At 46.1% G+C, this 17,195-nt stretch overlaps 1 protein-coding gene across 1 annotated transcript in view; it reads left to right on the plus strand.

Moving 5' to 3' along the window:
* SHROOM3 (shroom family member 3) overlaps window positions 1-10,311 on the plus strand; it is a gene marked incomplete at its 5' end in the record, with an annotated part of 152,824 nt that extends 142,513 nt beyond the window's left edge. The window contains 5 exons of the mRNA XM_082482778.1: window positions 1,370-2,287; window positions 3,374-3,880; window positions 4,726-4,876; window positions 8,929-9,201; window positions 9,838-10,311. Coding sequence (XP_082338904.1) covers window positions 1,370-2,287; window positions 3,374-3,880; window positions 4,726-4,876; window positions 8,929-9,201; window positions 9,838-10,197 — 2,209 coding nt within the window. The 3' untranslated portion in view covers window positions 10,198-10,311. The remainder of the gene's footprint in view (window positions 1-1,369; window positions 2,288-3,373; window positions 3,881-4,725; window positions 4,877-8,928; window positions 9,202-9,837) is intronic.
* Window positions 10,312-17,195: the final 6,884 nt, after the last annotated feature.

A 17,195-nucleotide genomic window follows, 5' to 3' on the forward strand; every position in this document is an offset into this window, starting at 1 on the left:
ATGTCATACAATAGCTGTCTCGTAAGCACTGTTGGGAACGGTTGTTGCTCCACCAGTTTTAGAATCCACAATTGCTTCCACAGTAGGAGAGATCTTTCAATTAGAGAAATACCATCTGGTGTTTCTGACAAACACTGAGCATCTGAAAAGAATACACATTGCTACTGTCCAGGAACCACAGACAATACCAAGAGCAGTCTGTCTGGGAAGTTTCCCCACCCCCAGGCAAAGGCTGCCAAATTCTATTCTCAGTCACACCAGAATAAAGCCAGAAAGACCCATGTCTTTGACAGAGTTATTCTTAATTTGTACCAGTACAACTGAGAGCAAATTTGGGGCCCAAGTCTCAAACATCACAGACTGGCAGTGTTGAATTATTTCAACAATGCATCTCAAGAACAGAACATCTATTGCAGTAGAGCTTTATTGTATTTTATTGTGTTATGGTATGGCCTCGTGTTTTTAGACCATCTTCTCTTGCATCTGCTAGTGCTATTGTTACTGCTCATTTTGTTTTCCAGCTAAATAGCCATACGGGAAAGTAGGTTTGGCTATGAATTCTGAGCAGGATCCTCATTTCAAAGGCCAGACGCTTTTTCTCAGACTCACATGAGAACATCTTAAAAGATCTGGAAGGAATAATTTAATCTGCTGGCTTTGCAGCCTTAACATCCGTTTGCAGTTGAAGTGTGTTGGCTTTGGGTCTTGTAACAACTGTGTATCTGAGTGGGGCTCTATTTTCTAACAAGATTCCAAGGTTGTAAGAGCTTTTTAAATTTTTTTTCCGCAGTCAAAATAGTGCATTTTTTGGCCTCACTTTGTTCTCAGAGACAGTTGAATCATTTTAATGGCACCTTTCCAAAAGGAGCAGATAATATTATGGGAATTTTTGGCCCATAAAGCTGAAATTCTTAAATTGTCAGCAATTGGGAATGGAGTTTGATAGTAGATAATGTCAAGTAGTCTTTCTTACAGCAGTCACTACTAGACCCATCTGTAACAAACAAAATTCAAAGCAAGGCTGGAAAGGAAGCCATGCACTTCAGTTTTCCTAAATTTTTTTTCTATTAAGTTACTGCTATGATGCTTGCTACATGTGTGCACACGCGTGTGTGTGTGTGTGACCTAGCCCGCACTGAAAATGCTGGGAGATGGCGAGTGGGGACAGATCTGGCTCTGTGCCCCTAGAATTAGTAGACTGGATTTTACTACCAGTTTCAAAGCACAATTGCACCTCACCTAGATCAGCAGCCACTGACCCAGGCCTCTGACGTGGTTGCATAATTTGCTCATTAAGGAGGTGCACAATAGCTTTTCTTGCTCATTGATTAATTATTAATTTTATCATGGTCTGTCTCTTGGTTTTTAGGTCTTTCAACAAGCAAGAAAGAAGCCACTCGGAAAAAACAGCCTTCACACGTTATTATCCCCATCCTCACCACAGCAGCGAGGCTGTCACCGGGTCCACCATGCTGACAGAGAACCACAAGCTCTCAGAACTTTCTAGGCCAGAAAGCAGGACTTCTGCATTTGTCCCATCCCCAACAGAGGCAAGGAGTCACTATCCTGAGCAAAAGCAAGGCTTTAAACCCTTGTTCCTTAACCTTACTCCTTCTGGATCTGGCCCGTCCTCCCCTAGTACGCCCACTCAGAGTCCCTCAGACTTCCAGAGTGCAGGTGATGACCAGGCTCTGAGACAGCATCAGGCCAAAGGAGATGCTATTCCCCCTGAGGGCAATGGTAACATTCAGGTACAGCCTTTGGATGCTGTCCAGGATAGTTCCCCCGAGGCTACCACGGACGAAATGATGTGGAGAAGGAAAGCCGGGCTGCTTCACAGATCACTCCCACCCAAAGTGGTGTGGGCTTATTCGGTCAAAGACAACAGTTACCCAAGGGCTATGGTGTCTCCCCCAGCGGCTGGGCCAAAGTTCTCCCAGAGGTGGCAGTCCCTGCTGACACAGAGCAGCACTTCTTCTGACCCAGAAACTCCTTCTCCCCAGGGGACAACTCATCTCCGGATCTCGGAGTCGGGCCTGCAGCTCACGCCCCCGCCATTGCTGCAGGACGATGAAGACGACGAGGTGTTTGTCATGCCTTCCCAGCCCAGTGTTGTTGCTCCAGCCTTCTCACCCCCACGGCCATCCCGTCCTCTTCCCGAGCTGAGCTCTTGCACTTCTGCAAACGGCATGGAGGAATTCCCACCTCCTCCCCCACCGGCGGTGCTTGAGGGGAATGGGGCAGCTGGAGACAAATCCACCAGGCTCACAGAGGAGGCCAAAGTGAGGTAAGGGAGGGCTGTAATGCAGCGTCTTGGGCGTTGTAGGGCCATATACAGTAAGATATGCGGGGCTCCAGGCAAATGTGACTGACCTCCGCAGCTCTGCGTGCTGTGACAACCAACCCACAGCTGCTAGCTGAGCGGGAAGCTTGCAGAGGAGGGCACACGTTATAAGGGGAGAAGGACAGACAGACAGACTTGCCGCCGCTATGCCAAAAGCGTTGTCCAATGATGTGGCCAGGGCAGGGCACAAAGCAAGAAGGCAAAAGGCTTTGCGGCCCATCCATCAGCAGATGCACCGACAGGTGCTTAGTAAGCAAGGCAAAGGGGGTTATGGGTGACAAACTATCCTGGTCTTGTTCTCCCTGCAGTTTCTGTGTGGATTTTAGTGCAGTTTCTTCTTATTCACTCCAGCATGAAGAGTTAAAATGGTTGCTGACTCCTTCCAGTTACTGGTTTTTGAGAGAGAACTATGAAAATCCATAACAGTTTTTCCCAACAGTTAGAGTTTCCCAGAATACACTTTGGACCTGGCACAAAATAATGTTGTTATGAAACAGTGACCATCTGCCAAGAAGTGGCAACACAAATATGTCACAGTGACACTGTATAGTGAATTTGTCCTGAAGGATAGGACTTTGGGCTAGGTGCCCAGCTGGTTTAACTCGGCACAGCTTCCCTCGCTCCCAAGGAGCTGCTCTTATTTCCATCCGGGAAGAGTCTGGCCGGGGCTGTGGTAGTGATTGGTTTTTCCAACAAGAAAAGAAGAAATGAGTATAGGCTGCTCAGGATGGTACTCTCAGGTGGTGAGATGCAATGTCCCCTGCCTGTAAGCAGAAACCAAACTGACTTGTCGCTCACTAGTTCCTTCTGTGTTGGAATGAAGAACAGCAGTGTCCAGGTTGAGGGGACAATATGCTTCTGGTGCCAGTAGCTTCATACTGTGGGTGTTTCCATGTTGAAGTGAGAAGTAAGAGACAAAAATAAGCGAGAGAGGAGGAAAATTTAACTTGTCTTAGGGCTGCACCATGTGTTCACAATGGTCCTGTGTGGTAAGTTTATCTTCATCTCACAGAATTTTTCTGTCCACAGCAGCTTCAAAAGCTTTCCCAAAGTGCTGGCTGAGAGGGAGATAACAGAGTTGGGCACCGATATCAGTGAAAATAATTGGCCCCTCTCCCCACCTGCGTCAAAGAGGACTAGCTCTCCATCTGCTGTGGATAAGCAGCACCAGTTACCTGCTTCTTCTGAAGGGCCTCAAAACACTGATAGACAGCCCATAACTCAACCTGAAGGCAACCACAGAGAGCCAGCAGCCGTCATCGGAGAGTCAGAAAATGGCAACCTGGACTCCGGGACACCTCCAGTGAAGACAAAGCAAAAGACCCCAGAGGATATTAAGTCTGAGGCTCTAGCAAAAGAAATTGTCCATAAAGACAAGTCTCTGGCTGATATCCTGGATCCAGATTCCAAAATGAAGACAACCATGGACTTAATGGAAGGGCTTTTCCCCAGTGGAACCAGCTTGCTGAAAGAGAACAACATGAAAAGGAAGATGACGCAGAAGCAAGCTAGCAGGACAGCAGTGGGAGATGACATGTAAGCACTGCTTGTTTGGGTTGTGGGGTCGTGTCGCAGCGGAACTCGCTGCTTGCTTGCTCTCCAGGACAAGCCTCTGCTGAATTTTTCCGCATCTGTGTAGTTGGATGCTGGCAGAGATTCCCAGGCGTGAGGACTGGCAGGGCGTTTCTGAATGCCTTTTCTCATGAGCTCAGCTGTACATGTGGCCTTTGAGCTCACCTCTCTGGGCTGTGTAGAAAACGATGCTGAGCTTGGTAACGGCGCAGGAAACGAACCACCTCTGGAGATGTTACTGGATTTTGCAATCTTAACCTTTGTAATCTGAAGCAATTTAGTCCAAAGCACAGTAACAGAGATATGAGAGTAAAATCAGGAGGAAAACAGTGGCAGGCAGAAAGATAACAAGAGGCCAAATTTTGGAAGGAGAGGGATGGGAGCACCTTATTATTGCAGGGGGATACAAAGATCAGTGCAAGTCCTTCAGTGTGGTTTTATTAAAATAGAGACTCCCAAGTGACAGGTGGAGAACCATATAGAAATAAGTTGTAATGCACCATGCTAGATAAGATGGTCAGTCTTGCCATCACCAGCTGAGCTGTGCTGATTTACCTTCAGCGAGGATGTGATCCCATATAGAGTTGTTAACCGGTCAACATTTTAACAGGGCAGCTGTGCTGTTCTGCGCAGGGGAGAGAGCTAAAAGCAGCTGACATGCACCCTCTGATGGCAGGAATCTTCCATTTCTTTTGTGGTTAATATCACTGGGAAGGTACCACAGAGGGAGTGCTGGAAAACCATGGATCCAGGCGTGGGAAAAAGTCAGGCTCAGACTGAACTCCTCCTTTTTCTTCACTGTGGTGTAGGAGAGAAGAAAAGGAAGCTCCTGTAACCCTGGTCACCTGTCCTGCTTATTACAGCGTTTCAGCACCCAAAGCAGAACTGCTGAATAAAATTAAGGACTTGCCAGAAGAAGTAGGTGAGGAAGAGGAACTGCTGGACATCAATGAGAAGAAGGTAAATTCAGCACACACCACCATTTGCTGGTTACATTCCTGAAATAATAATAAGCCCTAAAGTAAAGTGCATTTCTATTTGATGTCATCTTTTGGCAGTTCCAAGTTGCATGGGGGCTGGATGCATTAAGGCTACCTGTGAAGCTCTGTTAGTGCGGCCCAGATTAAACGAAGAGAACTAATCTGAGTACTCTCTGCAAATTTGAGTACAAATCTTGCACAACCCTGAGGTGGGCCTGTATTACGCCAAATGCTGAGCGTACGGGTTGTAAGAGGCAGTCCCTGTCCTGTACCAAGGAAGGAAAATGGAGAGGTGAAGTGGCTTGAGCAAGGACAGCTTGGGTTAGAAATAGGAATCCAGCTAGTGACCACAGTGTCTGAGGACACGAGGTTTCGCCCTAGGATTTTCCTCTTCAGTGAAGCCAATTTACCCATTTGACCTGCTGTCTGCATTCACTGCCTCCAAAGAAACATCGGTTACTCTTTTTCCCCCCACACTTTATAGTTTCACTGAGCTGCTGAAAGCCATGTGCGCCTCAGCAGCTCAGACAGCACAACCTCGATGTGATGACTTGGGTGGGAGGAAAGCAGGGCAGGAGAGGAGGAAACATTTTCCTCTCTTACTGCGGCTACGTTTCACTGAGGAACAGCCCCTGCAGTTCTTGCTGTAGGCTTGGGTGCTCTGTCTTCCAGGGCTTTTGCAGGGCCTTCTAATTTGCTCCTGCGGTTGTCTCACATTGGTTACCTGCTAATTACAGACATGTTGCGAAGCTCACAAATCCCAAGGAGCCACAGGCAGGTACTTGCTGCCTGTCTGTGCCTCCCTTCACACACCTACTGCCTTCGTGTCAAAAGCAGCTGTGCCTGCCCGCTTGTAAATTTAAAACATCCTACATTGCACTGGACAGAGTAGCGCAGCCCATATTACATGCTCTTTGTACAACAGCAGAGTTTAAACATACTGAAGGATACAAATATTTGTGCGAGTCCCATATGCTGTAAATAGAGTACTTCATTCTTCCTGCACTGAAATCAGGCATTGATTTAAAGAAAGGCTCCCAAACTCAGCCTGTCTGTCAAAGTGCAGAGAATTGTCTCTAGCACAGCTCCTCATTTTCTCTCTGGGTCCTCATCCCCATGCCAAATGTTAAAAAGCAGAGAGAAGCTGTGAGGCTGAGTGATATTTGAAAGTATGCAATTTGTCCTGCAGCCCTGACGTGGAGAACTCACCTTTTTTTCTTACTGTTTCTGTCCTCAGCTTTTATCTGCTAAGCAAAATCTGCTCCCTACCAGGCTTTAACACAATGACAGCTAGAATGGGACCTCCATCAAAGTGCTCTGTAACAAAAATGATGAGTACTAAGTGAGTAGATTAGCCCTATTTTGTGGAGCATTTGAGGTGCAGGTAGGACCCTGTCAAGTCTTTAGGAGCTGTCATACCACGCGACTGGAATGGGTTAGAGACACTCGCCGTGCCTGCCATCTCTTATTTCTGTGGTCTTACACAGATTCTGGGCAGAAAGTCTGCACGGACAGATCATGCTAATCAAAAGCATTTGCCTAAGGCCTTTGTCTGCAGCTTTAATTATCTGTCCCAAGCCATCAGTTGTAGAGCACCTAGCTTCAAAGGTAATCACAGCTCCTGCCATGTCTGTAGCATTCAATCGATTCTTGGGGTGCTGTTCGCTTCAAAACCAACTGCCGGCTTATACCAACGTGCAAGGTGGGGAGTGATGAAACAAGACAAAGGTGCTGCTCCAAGGAGTCAGCGGACGTGCTGCAAGCATCTGACAAGCTTGCGAGTAGATGCGAGCCTGCCATGGAGGACAAGTCACAGGCCTCAAAGGTTACATTTGCATGGAAAAACAGAAATAGATGGGAGTGATTAGGTGCAGACAGCAATATCTGCCTGGCATGTTTGTTCGTGGTCTATGTGAAAGAACATTTGCATAGGCATTATCTGAGAAGGCAGCTCCTCTGAGAGGCCATTTGGGTAAACCAAGCTCATTTCCATTGTAAGTATGCAAAGGAGCTATATTGGTTGGCATTTGGGATCTCAGGAGAGTCACTGATTAATGAACACAAAGCAAGTATTTCGCAGTCCCTGTCCAGCTCCCATGCCTTCAGAACAAAGGTATGCCGCTCCCAGCAGTCCCGTAGCCTCCTGCTACGGTCGGAGAGCAGCTCTGCACCTTGAGCAAATCTCCCAGAGCAGGGAGCCAGTTCTAACCAGCTCCCTCCTCCTGAAAACCTGTTGAGGTTCATGCTGGACTTTGTATTCAGCCCACAGAGTCCTGCTATAGAGTTTTTCCCCCCCTGGCATCGTAATCATTGAAAACGGACCCCTTCTTTTGCTCCTCAGGATTTGGTACAGCAATCAACTGGTGAGGACCTCAGCTCTTTATTTTGAAGGTGGCATTAGCATCATGGGCACAGGGAAGGGCAATGTTGTGTCTGGGTGCTACCTGACCTACTGAGGGGAGAATCCAAGAAAAGGAGTTTTGGTTGTCCCTTATCCCCGCAGGTGGGATTTAGTACCACCTTTGCTCTACTCTCCTCCAGAACTACCCTGCTAACACACGGCATGACTTAGCAGTCCTTCCACCATAAGCCTGATAACTGACGTTTGTTTTAGGAGAATATTATTCGCATTTTATTGAGCCTTTGCATATATGTGGAAGCTGACAGTAGACTGTAGCACAGCCGCAAACCCACGTGCTCCAGAGGATGCACGCACAGTGTACCATCTAGTGGTGTCTGGCCAAACAGTGCTGCAACTTCCTGGCTGCCAAACCAGCTTTTTAAACCCCACTCTGACAGGCCATCCCCGGGGATAAAGGCCAATTCAGAGCAACCCCCAGCCTGACCTGGGTTTGAAGATCCTTTCTCCTTTGAAGTAGGCTGCCTTCCTACTTGAAATGACCATCAGTTTTGATGGAAAGATGACTTCAAGAGAATATTTTCAGGCAACTGTGTGATTTACTTCTATTTCATCGTGCAGTGTTTATATGCAGGGTAGATTAATATACAAGTAATGGTGCCTCAGCAATGCATAAACTGAAGAGACCGAAAATACCCAACCCTTGTATGAAGAGCTTTTCCTGCTCTCTGCGCTCTCAGTTCTGAGTAAATGGAAGCAAGAATTGCAAGCCCCAGGCCATCAACTTGTGCTTTTGCATATGTCTTTCCCCTAAATCCTAACAGAAATTAAGATCTCCAGCACATGTGCAGCACTGCTGTTTCTGGAGCAACTGAACCCTGGGGGCCTCCTTTTCTTCGGCAGTGAAACACTTGCCAGCATTTTCACAAAATGGGTGTGTGCCCTCCATCTCTGCGCAGTCACTAAGTAAATTTAGAGAGTCTTTGGTGTAAAGCTCGCTTGATGCCTCTCTGTGTGAGGCAGCGCCTGCACAGGAAGGGAATTTTGGTCACGGTTGAATGTGAGGCTTGCACCACAACACTGAGGTGGCCAAGTAAGGAATAGTCATTAGGTTCAGGGTACTGTAGGAGAGGGAAATATGTAGCAATTCCTTCTTTCTTGCTATGCCACATGTAACTTGTGTCAGCTCAGCCTGCTGTCATGCCATTGATACGGCTTAAATTCGTTTTTCTGCCAGTTGGTTTGTACAGTTCTGGGTTGTAAAAAAATATAACATCCAAGCCAGAAATTTCAGGCTGGGGCAGGGAGTGGGGAACATGCAGGAGATGTGGCTGTGACTTTTTTCACTGGGAGACTTTAAAGAACCTACATCTTTCAGATGTAAGTAGCTGAATATCAGAAGATCGTACACCAAATCTGATATCTCTTTTATAAATGTTTGTTGATGGTAGAACAAATATATCTTTGTGCAATCTGATCAGGTACTCCGATTATAGCCTAGATGTGGAATTTTGGAGTTTTCTCTATTTCCTCTTTAATGTCTTCTTTGTCAGCTGTTGCTGACTTGGCCCTGCTCTTCAGGAACTGTAGCCATATCCTCTTGTTTTTGTCATCCGTATGACCAGGGTGATCATGGTAATGTCCGATGTGGCAATGTGTTTCCCTTCTGACAGGCTGAGCTCATCGGGAGCTTGACCCACAAACTGGAAATCCTGAAGGAAGCCAAGGAGGGCCTCCTTGCAGACATTAAGATGAACAATGCTCTTGGAGAGGAGGTGGAGCTGTTGATCAGCAAGCTGTGCAAACCTAACGAGTTTGACAAGTACAAGATGTTCATCGGCGATTTGGATAAGGTGGTGAACCTCTTGCTCTCCCTCTCGGGACGCCTGGCCCGCGTAGAGAACGTTCTGAGTAGTCTGGGGGAAGATGCCAACAGTGAAGAGCGGGTACGTATCTGCACAACCATAGCATCTTGGCTTTTTTTCAGGCTGTGGGACAGCTGCAGTCACAAGAAAGCGCTTGTATAAGCTAGGACCTCCGAAGGCTCACAGGAAGGCAGGTGTCTTAGTGCTTATGTATAAGCATTAGCAAACGCGGTTCTGTCCCTGGGAATCTTGGTCCCGGTTTGTATGTATGTCTCAGATTCTGTGGCTTTTGTCTCGAAACAGAGTGGCTGTGTTCAGGACAGCATGTCTGTGACATGCTGGAGGAAAGGCTGTACAGTGTTGTGCATCGTGGAACAACTCACTGCCTTTTGTGCATTTTAACATTCTTTGGGTGGTTGTGAGCGACAACACCAGATTTTCCTGGTACTTGTTGCTTTCAAGCAAGTTTTACTGACTTTCTTGGACTTGCTGCCCCCCCCCCATTGACTAGAACATTCAGAGTCTGACTCAGTGGCTTTCACAGTCAATCCATAATGAGGAACTCATCCTCCTCCCCCAGGCTTTTGAGTCTGTCTAGGAGCGTAACAGCCATCCTGCCTCCCCTAGAGGCATCAAACACGGTGTCGGGAGGAAGGAGAGGGGGGATCAGTGAGTTTGATGCTGCTGATACTGAAGCGCTCTCTCTGGTGTGTGCAGAGTTCGCTGAACGAGAAGAGGAAACTGCTGGCTGGCCAGCACGAAGATGCCCGGGAACTGAAGGAAAACCTTGACCGTCGAGAACGGGTTGTCTTGGAGATCCTGGGTAACTACCTTTCCGAGGAACAGCTCCAGGATTACCAGCACTTTGTAAAGATGAAGTCCGCGCTCCTCATAGAGCAGCGAGAGCTAGACGATAAAATCAAACTGGGTCAGGAACAGCTCAAGTGCCTGATGGAAAGCCTCCCCACAGACTTCACACCCAGGGATGCAACAGCCGCAGCTGCCCTAGCTGCAGCACTTGCTACCTCCGCTGGGGTAGATGGTAAAACGCCTCCAGCAGTCTCTTCCTCACTCTAACCTTTCCCAGGTGGACCCGGGATGAAGTCCTCCTGCTCTAGTCTTTTTAATCCACGTACTCGGCAGATGGTTCTCTACAAAGACAATGAATGGAGACAGGTTTAAAACAAGATTTTAATGAAGGAAAAAAATAGCAATAATAAAGGTTTTATTTTCCTTTCCTTCCACCTCTGCTTCCTGGAAACTTAAATCAATATGGAGGGAAATCTCCTCCTGCCAGAGATGAGGAAAAGTCTCATGAGAATTAAACACGTTACCTTTAATAAAAAACATGACCTCTTCTCTTCCCTCCCTTTCCTGCCTACCTGGCGCCTCATTAAATAATGAAGGATCTATAAGAATGAAGCCTTAAAAATAAAACCAACCCATTCTACTGAACATTATTGATATTTATATTTTTTAAAGAACAATACAGAATGTGTAAGTTTTTGTACATACTCTAATCAGTTACTTGATTCTACTTTGTTCTGTATGTAGAAAAGACATTTAATTTTGTATTTTGTGAAAACCTTAACAAAAAGAGGGAACCCCAAAGATAGTTATGCATTAGCTTGCAACATCTCTTCGTGGTTTTGTTGCTGTTGTTGTTGTTTTTTAATATAATAAAAGGCTACGAGAAGAAGCTTCAACCTGTTTCAACACAAGCTAAATATACCATTAAGAGGCCTTGTGAAGGAGATTTTTACCAGAAAAACAGAATCTTTCCTCTTCTGGATCTTGCAATCTTCTGATTCTGGAGTTTAAACACGCTTTTATGAGAACCTGCATCTCAGGAATCCAAGTCAGTGTGAAATAACAAACTCAGGTCTGGACTCACTGTGGGAGCATGGGGGGGAGTCTGTCTTTGTTTTGAATAATCTAACTCGTGATCTGTGTTACTGTTGCAGCCTGAATGCATTTCTGTGAGATGTGAGAGGAATCTCTAATGGAATTTTATAGGCCTGGTTTTGTGAAGGGATGATGTACACTAGGACTTTTTTTCATACAGCAAATACCTCATTTGTCTGAACTCACTTCATCAGAAATTATTTTACAAGCTAGAAGAGGCATTAACTTGAAATCCAATATTCTCTTCCTCCCCACAGAAATCATGTACATATAATGGTAATGTTGTGCGCCCTGGTTAGATAGAGAAGAGCCTACCGCAAAGACTGTTGGATTGTTTCCCAGTCAGGGCGACCCGGAGTAACTAAATTTGCCTGACTGAACTTTACCACATCAGTTTACCAAGTGCTGGAGAATTGCTGCCAGTTTGCAGTCAGCAAAGCAGGTAGGGGCAGGCTGCCTTTTTCTGTACAGAACATGCTTTCCTCTCTAATGAGCTTCATCGCTGTTTAAACGACATGCCTAGAAGCTGCACGAACAGATTACCACGGTGGCTGGTGAGCCAGATTGGGGTTGCCTCTCTTCTAACTTTGCAGCTGCAAATTCAAGCTTCTCCTTTCTCCAGGGTGTTGCCCTGTTCATCCCATCCTATCTTGCCACCAGGACCAGAACAGAGATTTTAGTAATGTAGTTTTTACGTCCATTCATTTTGAATTTCAACTCTAGTATGTGACTGAAAATGACAACATTCATTGCTTTCAGTGCTGGTTTTAAAGCCCCCTTTTTTTTTAAAAGCTCACATCATAGCTCTTCCACGGGCAGCTTGGCAGACTAAAGAAAATGCCAATGTCCTTCTGTCAGATCAAGCATCAGTTTTCCAATACCCATAAGAAAACCTACCTGGATTTGTAATGCTTTTAGAAGCAGCAAGCCAATTACCTGTGATGACAGCAAACATATCCTTTTCATTACTTGTGAGCTTCAACGCTGTTCAGGCTCATAGAGCATTTCATGTGAACACTAAGCAGGGGAACTGATTTTTATGCCTCAATAGCTGAATCAAAAACAAAATTGGGGGGAAAAATATTTTTGGGCTCACTCAGGAATAACTATTTGTTTGAGCAGAGTTTCAGGAAGACAGTGGGGGGAGCTGTTTCAAGGCAATCAAAACGTTTAATTTGTCCTAAAAAAAAGTCCTACACAGTACTTCAGTTTCGTTCATTATATTTAAAAGTTGTCTTAATTTAGATTTTTTTTTTGGCAGTCACCCTTCAACCTTACGCTTACCAAAACAAATCAAAAAGACTTGGCAAATCTGGCAGGCCTTTGTGAACAGCCTGAAACCGGCCAACAGTGCATTTTCCATTTAGTAATTTCTTTCCTGAAAAGGAAAGTCCTGCAGTCTACCCTAAGGTCAGGAAGAGACTCCCATCCAAACAGGGTCTGCGTGTTTGCTCCAGGAACCAGCACTGACCTCAGGGGGGCACCTTGGGCTGTGCACGCTGCGAGGTCCAGCCGCCTTCGCCCACGTGGGATTTGCACGATTGACGGCAATCGTCACTCTGCGTTGCTGGCGTTACGCCGCAAGTCAAGTGTTTCCAAGTGGCGGGCAGTTGGCCAGCCTTGTGGTGGTGGTATATAAGGCTTTACTAAATAGTGCGTAAAACAGTTTCTTTTGTCCGTTTTCCAGCTAAAAAAATTTGAGGTTAAAGGTTCATGGTGGTTTACAGGAAATTCAGATGTTTGGCACGACTCTGCACTCCAACAAGTTTGGGGGTTGATGATGAAAGTCCTATGTGTGCTCTCACTGTACACACATGCATCAGCTAATGAGGCAAGTCATTACATTTTTATAACAGCTTAGATCTTCAGGTGAAAAATATTTAAAGCCCATATTTCTGTTATAAGTGCTGGTTAGTTTATCATTAGGGAAACTGCCTTTGCACAACCTAATTGTTCAAAAATTGCTCTCCTAACTGCAAGGTTTGCTGAGTGTAGTAGAAGCACATCTTGACATGTATTTAAAAGTAATTAAACAGTGGCCAGGCCAGCAGATTTACTTTTCGGAGCCTTTGGCAAAGAGGAGAACCTATTCATTGCTCCAGATCCCACCTTGCTTTTCTCTTGTGTTTTTAAAACTAGAGCATAATGGAAAATCATTTCCCAGAGTGATGACATGATTTCATGGGACAGGAATTACCATGGATAGAATTTTACAGTTATTGTCTAGTCCCTGTAAACTTACTGAAACAAATCTGACTTTGAGTTCAGAGTACCTGAGTCAAGCGCCTTCTCCAAAGCGGTCTCCAGAGAAGTCCGTTGAGTGTGGAGGGATCCTGCGACAGCTTCCTGGCCCTCTCAGCTGGCGACAGTCGCTGCCTGGCACAGGGTGAAGTGCGCGCTCTCACTTCACTAGCTGGGGGAAAAATCCTAGTAAGGACAAAGCAGGTACACCTTTGCCATACATTGCCAGTTCAAAGTCAAAACTACTTGTACAAAATCAACGAGGTACCTCATTGCCTGTTATGTTACATTGCATTTGCACATTACAGTTAGGACATAGCATTTTTTCCTGAGTCAGCATTCCTTAAATTACGACCTTTAATTTCCAGCCAGTTTCTGAGGTACCTCGGAAGAAAAAGGCAGATATAAATCATAGTCCACAGCCTCCTGCTCAGGTTGTAGCCTTGGCACTAGAGAGCTGGGGTGCGCTTCTGCCGGGCTTTGAAAGCGATCAAAGTGCCCAGACCCAGCTCGGGGGAACAGAAAAAGATGGAGGCATGCACGTGCACCATGATGGTGTGTATTGCATGGGATATAGAAGCAGGTCTTTTTAAGCCTAGCTCTTGGTAAGCCCTCACGTGCTTTTAGCAACATGCTGCGCCCACAGTCTTCTCTGCTGTGCCATGCCACGTGATATAAGTGCCATGAAAATCTAGTCATCCGATTTAAAATTTGCTTTTTTTATCAGAGCCCTTGGGCAATTGATGGTCACAAGGGATGCACGTCAGACACTTTCCTGAAGACTAAATCTAGTAAAAAATGTTAACATGCTAGGGTCTGTTGGTTGTAAGTTTATACACAAGATCTTTTATGAAGGTTACCTATAAAATCGGTCAAACACAGAGCACCAAAACAGTTTACGTGTCAGGCCTGATCCATCATCTCTACAACTCAGCCGCTGTCGTGATCGTTTAGACTGGTAATTAGGAGAAGCAAGCAAACCGAACTGGATGGCATTTCATACTCACTCCACACAAATCCTGAATACGAACATGAGCAGTGACTTGTCATTTGCAAAATGGGAAACAGAGTGAGCTTTTCATAAGAGAGCCCATGCTTTAAATGGGTTTGAGCAAACCAGGGGCATATCTGGAGACCTGATCCTCAGCTTTCTCCGTGCCTGGCCGTCCACCAAGCCAGTGTGTACATCTGGGCTTGATTCATGAAAGAGCCGTTTCTTCCTTTATATCCCTTTGAGAGGGAATGTATGCTGACTGTGGCACGGCGTTATGGTTTGGCTGTGTTCCTACAGGACTTGCTTGTGCCTCTGCACGAAAAACCAAGTGTCACACACCTCTTGTGTATTACAGGGTTCTTCTAGCAATGCATTATTGAACAAATATCATTTGTGTTGTGCAACTGAATGTATTTATGTGGCCAGGGTGGTCTCGGTCTAGGAGACGGTCCTTTCCTGCCCGGTTTGGCCAGACATTGCTGTCCCTTTTCAACACAAACCGCAGAAATCGGCTGAATTCAGGGTGCCAAGTAGTCCAGAGGGTGCTTGCCAGACACTTATACGCATGCAGCTGATGCTGTTGTTTATATGCATCCAGTAACACAAACTCTCCAGCTGTAGGCTTTTGTGCAGCTTGCTGGGCATTAAGTGCTAAAAATCCTTGCAAAAATCTGCTTTCTACTTGCCCATTGCAATGTGGAGGGGAGCTGGAGCTGGTCAGGCAGGGAGTGTCAGTGTGGCTCTGCCTCGATTGGGATTTGGAATTAGCTAAAAAAGGGCTCGTTTTCTGCTACACCATAAAGAAAACATAGTACACGTGAGCCAGGAAGCTTTTTCCCCTGTGATTTACGGCTTGAGACTGTGTCTGTCCCCTGGGGTTGCTCTGTGAGCGGATAGCCTTCAAATGAAACAAGAAAAGCCAGCAGTACTTCTTTCGTTCCTGTTTGGTTTAGCACTAAATGAATTTTTAGGACTGAAATGAAAAAAAAACAAACAAACAAAAAAAAAAAACAAAAAAAAAAAAACAACACATAATTCAGCTGAGGAGATTAAAACCTGGTGAAAGTGTGACCAAACACTGAGGAAATGGCTTATGAGGGATCCGCTTTTGCAGTTTGTGCTGCAGGTGTTTTGCTGAGCTAAAATAAGATTGCGATTTAAAAAAAAAAAAAAAAAAAAAGGGATGCAGGCAAGCTTAGAAAGGACGGCATTTGAAAAGGAGAAGCCATGGTGGGAGGTTTTGGAGGAGAAAGTAGCTCCCCAAGCTGGCGTTGCGGCGGGTGCCATTTTACCTCACGAAGGGCCAGGCAGGGCCACCCCAACCACCATTTTCTGCAGGCTGCTGAAGGGACCGCTGAGCAGCAGGGGAGGGATGGCGGGGCACTCCTCTCCCCAGCACCCCTCTCTCACCGAAACCTCCAAAATGGAGAGCAAAGCTTGTTGCCCACCCCTCCAGGTGTGTTTTTACAGCTAGCACCTGTGGGGTAATCAGGGCTAACGAGGGACAGCCAGACTCGGGGGCAGCCGGCCAGGAGCCCACACACAAGGCACTGCAGAGGACGCACATCTCCGCCAGAAGCACGCTGAGGAAAGGTGAGTACATATATATTTTTATGCATTTTTTCCCTCACGTGGGAAGTGTGTGCCTGCTTTCACACACTGTGGAGCAGCTGGGTTGGGGTTGAGGGGGAAAAACATCCCAGTTTGTTGGAAAGCAAGTGCATCAGGTGTTTGGTTTCCACAGGGTTCTCCTCAGAGGGAGGGCCCCGGCACATGGGGATTTGCAGACATCCAGGGGACCTCAACATGGCAGGCAGGCCCAGTGGCATCCCCCAGTTGCATGGCAGGACTTGTCCTCAACCTTTGTACCTGTCTGAGCCCAAGGGCCACCACTCCAGCAACATCCAGCCTTGTGGTCAGACCTCCATCACACTACAGGAAAGGGGAAATTGCGTGGTTAAGGTTTCCTATGTTCTGCACCAGAATGGGGGGGGTATTATATGGTAATGCAGCTTACGGTTTGAGGCTGATTTTTTGAAAGTAAGTGGCAGAAGTTCCCTTTGATTTGTAAATGTTGAAGCTGGGGCCGAGGGAGTGGGAGGTGAGGAGACACAGGAAAAATCATGAGTATTAGTAGCACACTGAGTACTCTTGCAATGCGGGCAGGTGGTCAGTTTTTCATTTTGTACAACAGATGTCGGTTAATTTCTTGTGTCTACTGTTTGGAAGAAAGTGTCTTGCACCATTTTGCTTGTAAATTCCACTGGAAAGTGACCCAGCTGGCTTCCTATGACCCCCCACAACCTTGATCAGCCCATGAGTTTCCCTGGCACTCTCCTTCCACACACTGCACATACTTACACCTAGAGGTGCACGGTGTCCCACAACTGTCTTTTGAGGCTGTGCTGAACAGTGTCACATGCCTGCTTGTGTAGCTACAGAGTCACTTGGATGGCCTATTTCTGTCAAGTGAAGTTAATGTGAACTGCTCAGGGAGAAGTTACTTTTTGAGAAGACAAAGCTGCTGGTCTGTCTTGTCCATCACTCCTCTTTTAGGTCCTGCATGAGATTTTAATTCTGTCACATTTACTGTTTCCAAACTAAGCTCTTCTGCAATTGAGTATTTGTTCTCCTCTTTCTAGACATGAGGTGGTAACATACATCACTTAACTTGTGTTCATAGAATCATTTAGGTTGGAAAAGACCCTTAAGATCATCAAGTCCGACCATTAAACCTAACACAAGTAACTCCACCACTAAGCTATGTCTGTAAGCGCCACATCTACACATCTTTTAAATGCTCTGGGGATGGTGACTTAACCACTTCTCTGGGTAGCCTGTTCCAGTGCTTGACAACCCTGAAGAAAGTTTTCCTAATATCCAATCTAAACCACCATGTTATAACACAAAGCATCACAGCTGTTTTGCAGGGTTT

Source organism: Vanellus vanellus (assembly GCF_965231255.1).
Source record: "Vanellus vanellus genome assembly, chromosome: 4".
Lineage (NCBI taxonomy): Eukaryota > Metazoa > Chordata > Aves > Charadriiformes > Charadriidae > Vanellus > Vanellus vanellus.